At 32.2% G+C, this 6,597-nt stretch overlaps 1 protein-coding gene across 1 annotated transcript; it reads left to right on the top strand.

Annotated features, from left to right (window-relative positions):
* Positions 1-421: 421 nt before the first annotated feature.
* On the top strand, positions 422-5,052 carry LOC134237944 (uncharacterized). The gene is made up of 7 exons (XM_062720083.1): positions 422-530; positions 2,089-2,186; positions 2,336-3,538; positions 3,682-3,703; positions 3,830-4,025; positions 4,321-4,586; positions 4,817-5,052. The coding sequence occupies exons 3-7, from the start codon at positions 2,588-2,590 to the stop codon at positions 5,050-5,052; spliced, it is 1,671 nt and encodes a 556-aa protein (XP_062576067.1). The 5' UTR covers positions 422-530; positions 2,089-2,186; positions 2,336-2,587.
* Positions 5,053-6,597: the final 1,545 nt, after the last annotated feature.

The following is a 6,597-nucleotide window of genomic DNA, read 5'->3' as shown; positions in this document are numbered from 1 at the left end:
TTACACTCCAGCACATACAAAACTATTTAAATTTACCCCCTACAATACTTTCTTCATTTTTTGTGTGTTGTGTTTATCACTTTCCCATTTCAATTGATGAGGAAACTGTCAAAAAGTATCCAATTGCCTTGAAATTTTCAAAAGAAGACACAATAGATAGTGAATTAAAAAAGGGGATAATTGTTACTTCATTCTTTTTCTATTTAATAATTTTATTTTCGAAAAACTATTCGTGTATTTCAATATGAATGCGAGATCATTTTGATATTTCTACATTAAAATAAGTTTTTTTTCATTTAAAACTGCAAATTTAGCTGTTACAGAGGAAACAGATAATAAGGAAGGGAAGCAACTTTTGAGTGTCATGGACTTTGGAGGACAGTGTGCATATTACGCCTGTCATCAGGTGTATCTCAAGCAGAGGGCTTTCTATCTACTAGTGATAGATATGTCTAAGTCGTTTGGTGAAAAAGTCGACCCAGCGCTTTGTGAACAGGAAGGAACAATGTTTGCTGACTGGACTTATGGGGGTGAGAGACCAGTTTTTTTAATCAATGATTTTTTGAATAGATATATGTCATTTTATTCTGAGGTTGAAAAAATCACAATCAGTACATTCCTCAAAAATCTTAGAATTATTAAAGTTAAGTCTATTAAAAAGAAATATGCACTCAGGATTTGTGTGTAAAAAGATTCCTATATTTTTTCGGAAGAATATTCTTGTAAATCATCCTTACGTCATGGGCTGATTTCTATATATGTCTTAAATCAAGTTCATCAAAGAAATAAAGTTTTTACATTCAAAAATGTTAGGTTCTTTTTAAATCCAAACTATTTCTGAAAACCTTAGTAAAATAGCTATTTTTAAGTCTTAAAGTTCAAACTTTTTATCAAAAATCGATACAAATTAATCAAAAAGTTCTATTTATATGATGTAAATGAAAAAGTTTAACCACGCAATTTTAATTTTTCATACTTATTTCATATAATGGGATATTTTAAAAACTGATGAAACAACCTATTGTCATAAAAATTGAAAATAACAACTTAAGTCATGTTTCAGTAAGTAAAATGAACAAGTTTAACCGTGTAGTTTCTAATTTTTATTCAACGTTTCACAAAATTGGAATTTGAAATGAAAAAAAAAAATTGTAAAGATTTATAAGAAGTTTTACAGAAAAGGTAGAATTTTGAACATCAAAGAAGGTTTATAATTTCTTAATATTTTGGAAGTTAATTATTAACATATTGCTTATTATGATGTTTATTTAACTTGGAAAACTCTATTGCTTGTGTACAGTAGGCTTAAGTGACAAAGAATCGTATTGATTAAGAAGGATTGTAGAAACTTCAAAATATTAAAAATAATTCTTTTTTTAAAGATATTATTTACAGCAAAAATGGATACTAGTATTTTGCTTTCCTAAAAGAATGTAAAAAAGAAACACAACTAATCAGATCAGACCTTAAACCTAAGAGACTCGTTTAATTTGTGTGATGAATAGCTCAAGATAAAAATTGAAAATTTGAATATGCAACTCTTGTTAAAAATTTCCAGTATAGATCTGTTGGTTAAGAATGATAATGTCTTTCAATTGGGCATGACTTTCTTTTTTTTTTCTCAAGGAGATTTTTTCAAGGGTTCTGACTGGCATATTCATAATAGCAGCATGGAATCGTCTTGTCGTAAAAAAGCATTCTCATAAAGACCTTACAAAAATTTCCATTTTTCACACCTTTTGTTGCTTTAAATAACTATTTTCTTCTGTGAATAATTACAGTCGTTCTAGCTGGAACAACATCGATTTCTTAACTAAATCAAAAAACTAAAAGAATATATCAACAATGTTCGAAACCAAAATGTTGGAAAACATTAGAACCCTTCATCGAATTTTAAGCATCGTAATGAATGTATTGAAATACCGAAATTAAAAAAATAACAATACAAAACAGGAGCGGAGCAAACACAGACCTCCAGAAAATATGAGGTGGGATCAGGTTCCATACAAGATGACTTTCACTGGCTCAGCATACAACCACAAAATAGACATCACTTATTGATCAGAGATTTTACTTTTGAATTCACAGAATACCTCCTGTTTTGGCTTAAGTCGGTTCACACCTATTGTGATAGTGATGCCTCCGTTATCATCATTGGAACTCATCTGGACAGAGTTAAAGAGCAGGTTCTAGGATAAGGAATTGTTATATGTATTATTTATCACATATCCTCAGCATCAAACAGTTAAAAGATACAATATAAATAAATATTTACTCTAATAAAATTTTGAATGCATACATTGTTTGAAGATTTTAGAAATTCCGTATTTTGCAGAATTCTGACACTTTCTACAACAGTATACTTGACCACTTGAAATTAAACATACATCTGAAAAGACACTTGGACAGGAAAAGATGCTTTGTCCTTGGATTTCAGACAGGTGGCGCATGTTGCAATGATTCATTAACAGAACTAGAGAAGTGTATTGTATCAATTGCTAAAGAAGATAAATAAAATGAAACCATTCCTACAGACTGGGCTCTGTGTGAAATTGTATTCAGAGAGAGCAGAAAACAAAAAATCAGAATGACTTCCATCGGAGATTTATCATCTAAATGTTTTGGTGGAAACAAAGAAAAAATTACCCAAATAGGAGACGTTCTGAAGTTTTACCATGACATTGGCGTCTTACTATACTTTAATGACAACAATATGTCTGAAACTGTAATTATTGATATCCAATGGTTTATTGATTCATTTAAGAATATTATTACCGACCCAAACCACGCCAGGGATATTGTAGAAAATTACACGGACTGGTGGAATTTTTATGAAAGTGGACACATCCTAGACAGACTTTTAACTGATATATGGAGCACCAGACGTTTCGAAGTCAGTTTTTGGGACAGACATCAAGAGAAAACAAATCTTCTCCAATATATGCAGCGTCTTGGTCTAATTGCTGTAGGTGCTGATGCACATTACATTCCCTGTATGAACAAGCGAGCATTTGGAATTGAGGAAGAAAATTATTTTCGATCTCTTCATAGTAAAACCTCCGTATTGGTCTTTAAATTTCAGTTTCTGCCATTTTTTTTCTACTACCGTCTTATTGTTGCTTGTTTAACACGGACCAATAGAGAATGGAGAGTGTTAAAAGACAATGGACTCTGTTTGTACAAAAATGTTGCCTGCTTTGATTATAGGCAACATGTAGTCGCTCTAGCAGTAAACAATTCATCAATTCAGCTTCAGATTTTTCAGCCCACCAATGTTCTTGTAATGAAAGAAGTAGCACTGAAAGTACGAAACACTGTTGAAAGCTTACTAAAAGACCTGCTTGGGAATTTCCACAAGAAAATTGATATATATACTGTTGGATACCAATGTTGTAAGCAGGAAGTGTTTCGGGAACACGATGATTGTTTTCTTGAAGAGAAAGATATTTGCAGAAAAGGGAAGATAACTTGTCCAATGCATGGCATGATCAATCACCACGTAATATGCGAATCTTCTCTTCTAGTTTACTGGAAATTGGTGAGTGAAACTTAATCATTCATTATTAACGTTATTGATTGCAATAGCACATACTTTTTTGTTTTTCATTAGTCTACTTAATATAAAAATTATGTAAAGTTGTTTATACAAAAAATATTTATTATATTTTGTATTATTTTCAGGATGTTATAGCGGATATTTCAGGTATCCAAATGGAATAATCATTTTAGTAAATTATTATGGATACAGGACTTATTTTTCTAGAAGAGAAATTGTTTAAGAAATGATTTTTACGCATTCTGTAGTCTTTATATGGCTTTGATTTCCCAGATTTGGATGACTTTCTGGAGCAAGATGAATGTACCAATCTGTCTGAATCAGAATTAAGTAACGTGAATTTCAAGACTTTTGAGAAACTCACAAAGATAGGAAGAGACGCTTTGCAGCTCTATTTTGACCGAATATTTCCACCTGTAGACCTAGTTACAACACTTACTTTGAACAAGGACAGTCTGCAACGTGGACAGTTTAAAATTAATCAAGATCAGTGTAGTTTTTTGTCCACGTTGCAGACTTGTTGAAAAATAAATCAAGATCAGTGTAGTGGCGAAACGACTTCCCGGTGTGGCTGCGCAAATGGCGTAAAGTGGGAAGAAGGAGCAGAGGGTCGTTTTTTCTGTTTTCCTAAGTGAACATTGATATTTGATACGAGGTATTGCAGATAGTTTTCTTAATTACGTGAAGACATTCGTGTTTTAGGTGAATTTCAGGTATTTTCCTCTTTGTTAAATGCAACAGACTGTTAGTCACTGCTTTACAAGGAAATTCGGGAAGCTCGTGCAGAGTGCGAAGAAAGGGTCGGAGAAGGAGAGTGCGCAAAACGATGAGGTGTCAAATAAAGAGTTAAAGGAACTTTTCTCTGATCTAATACAGAAGTTGGAGAGTTCAATGAACGAGAGGCTTACTGCGCTTGACAAAAAAGTAGAGGAAACGCTGATCGTTATTAAGGAGGAGATAACTGATATGAAAACAGCGCTTCAAAACCAAGATGACCGATTAACTGATTTAGAAAAGCTAAAACACAGAGGTTATACAACCCCAAAGTAAAAAGGTAACTGTTGGTGCCAAGTTTTATTTTTAAAAGAACTGCAAGATCATATTACATACCAAGAGTTAAGATCTCGGAAATACAACCTCTTATTTTATGGCATTCCTAAAGCAGAGAATGAAGTTTCAAACGAGGTTATTGTGAAATTTTTGAGTGAAAAATTGGGCATGTCCACAGCAGAGTCTATAATGATTAAAAACGCTCATCAGGGTTGCCAAAAAACCCCAACAGCAGTTACAAACCTGAAGCACCAGAAGCAGTCATTGTTAAATTCGTTCTTATGGAGGACCGTAATATGATATTAAATCATGCCAGAAACACTACCCTACCGAAAGGCTATGCAATACGAACAGATCTACCCGTGCATTTGAAGAGAAAGAGGGCAGAGCTGGCTCAAAAGGCATATCGAACTCAGGAAATCAGGAATGAAGACGAGAATCCGTGAAACGAAAGACGATGTGATTCTGGAGTATCGACAAAAAGGAAAAAAGAATGGCTCGCTTTTAGTGATTCCTTCTAATTGATCTAGATAAGAACAAGATTATTTGCAGGAGATGACAGGTTGTAGGAGTATGATATGGTGAAGGTTTTGTATATCTGTAAAGTGCTGAGTTATGCTACAGTTGGTATCGTGTTGTTTACTTTGTCAAATAATAAGTATGTTTTAGATGCTATTAAAGAGGTAAATTGAGGTATGCTGCAGATGTTTAAAAGTAAAATACCAGTGTTTTGAGCTTTGGATGATATCTGTAAAATTCAGAGTTATGCCTTAGTTGTTAATAACTTGTAAAATATTGAGAATTTTTGGTATCGTTATCTGTGAACTACTGTGTTATGTCATAGTTGATAACTTGTAACATATTTACATGTAGTATGTCTCAGGATATATATTTGTTTGGGGCAGATTATGGTTTGCTGTATAAATTACATGGGGACATATTGGTTTTTTCTTTTTAATGTAATAAATACCTAAATTGCAACAAAGATTACAAAGACTACTGGTAGAAGTTCTTAGAGGAGCTTGTATTTATTATTATTTTTTCTATGAGAGAACTACGGTTCACTATCTTATTTAGGTGGCTAAGTTAAATTAAAAAGACCCAATGCGATGTAATACATGAATTTTCTTGATTTGTTTTGTTACCATACAGGAAGTATTTTTCATTTTTGATATATGTGTGAAAGAATGGAGAGTATGCAACATGCATATTTTTTTGCCTTTATTCAACTGTGTAGTGTAATCTATGACTAAGTTAAAAATTACTTCTGTAAACTGCAGAGGTTTACATGATTCTATGAAAAGAAAGGATGTCCTAAACTATTTAAGAAATTTTAAATCATCTATTTATTGTTTACAAGACACCCACTGTACAGAATTAGAGAAAAATTCAGTTTATGCCCAATGGGGTAATGACATACTCATCAGCTCAGGAAAATCAGATGCAAGAGGGACTTTAACCCTTTTTAATAACACAAATGAAATAAAAATTTCTAAAGTTTATAGTGATAATGAGGGGAATTTCATTATATCAAATATAATGGTGGATAACAAGTACTCAATCACTTTGGTTAATTTATATGGTCACAATAAAGATAATCCTAAATTTTATGCAGAAATAAGTGATAAAATGGATGATTTTTTTGATACTGACTTTATAATTATGTGTGGAGACTGGAATGTAGTACAAGATTACCAGTTAGACTGTTACAATTATGTTAGAGAAAACAATCCCAAAAATAAACTTGAAATTGAAAAATTAAAATCAAAATTCAATTTAGTAGATCCTTGGAGAATCAAAAACCCAGATGCTAAAAAATATACATGGAGTAGGAAGAACCCAGTAAAACAGGCTAGACTTGACTTTTTTTTAGTATCAGAGGAACTCTTATCAATTATAAATGATGTTCACATGATGCCAGGCTATAGGACTGATCACTCTATCATAGAATTAGATATTACTATTAATGAATTTAAACGTGGAAAGGGATT

The sequence above is a fragment of the Saccostrea cucullata genome, unplaced genomic scaffold (assembly GCF_032062105.1).
Source record: "Saccostrea cucullata isolate Sc308-1 unplaced genomic scaffold, CSIRO_AGI_Scuc_v1 ctg3253, whole genome shotgun sequence".
Classification (NCBI taxonomy): Eukaryota; Metazoa; Mollusca; class Bivalvia; order Ostreida; family Ostreidae; genus Saccostrea; species Saccostrea cuccullata.
This window is presented reverse-complemented; position numbering and strand designations above follow the sequence as displayed.

What these genes read in the sequence shown, in the direction of transcription:
- LOC134237944 (XM_062720083.1), top strand. Translation starts at nt 2,588, where the DNA reads ATGACTTCCATCGGAGATTTATCATCTAAATGTTTTGGTGGAAACAAA. An exon ending in TGTTATAGCGGATATTTCAG is followed by an intron (nt 3,704 to 3,829) that starts GTATCCAAATGG and finishes TTGATTTCCCAG; the next exon opens with ATTTGGATGACTTTCTGGAG. An exon ending in AGAAAAGCTAAAACACAGAG is followed by an intron (nt 4,587 to 4,816) that starts GTTATACAACCC and finishes AACGCTCATCAG; the next exon opens with GGTTGCCAAAAAACCCCAAC.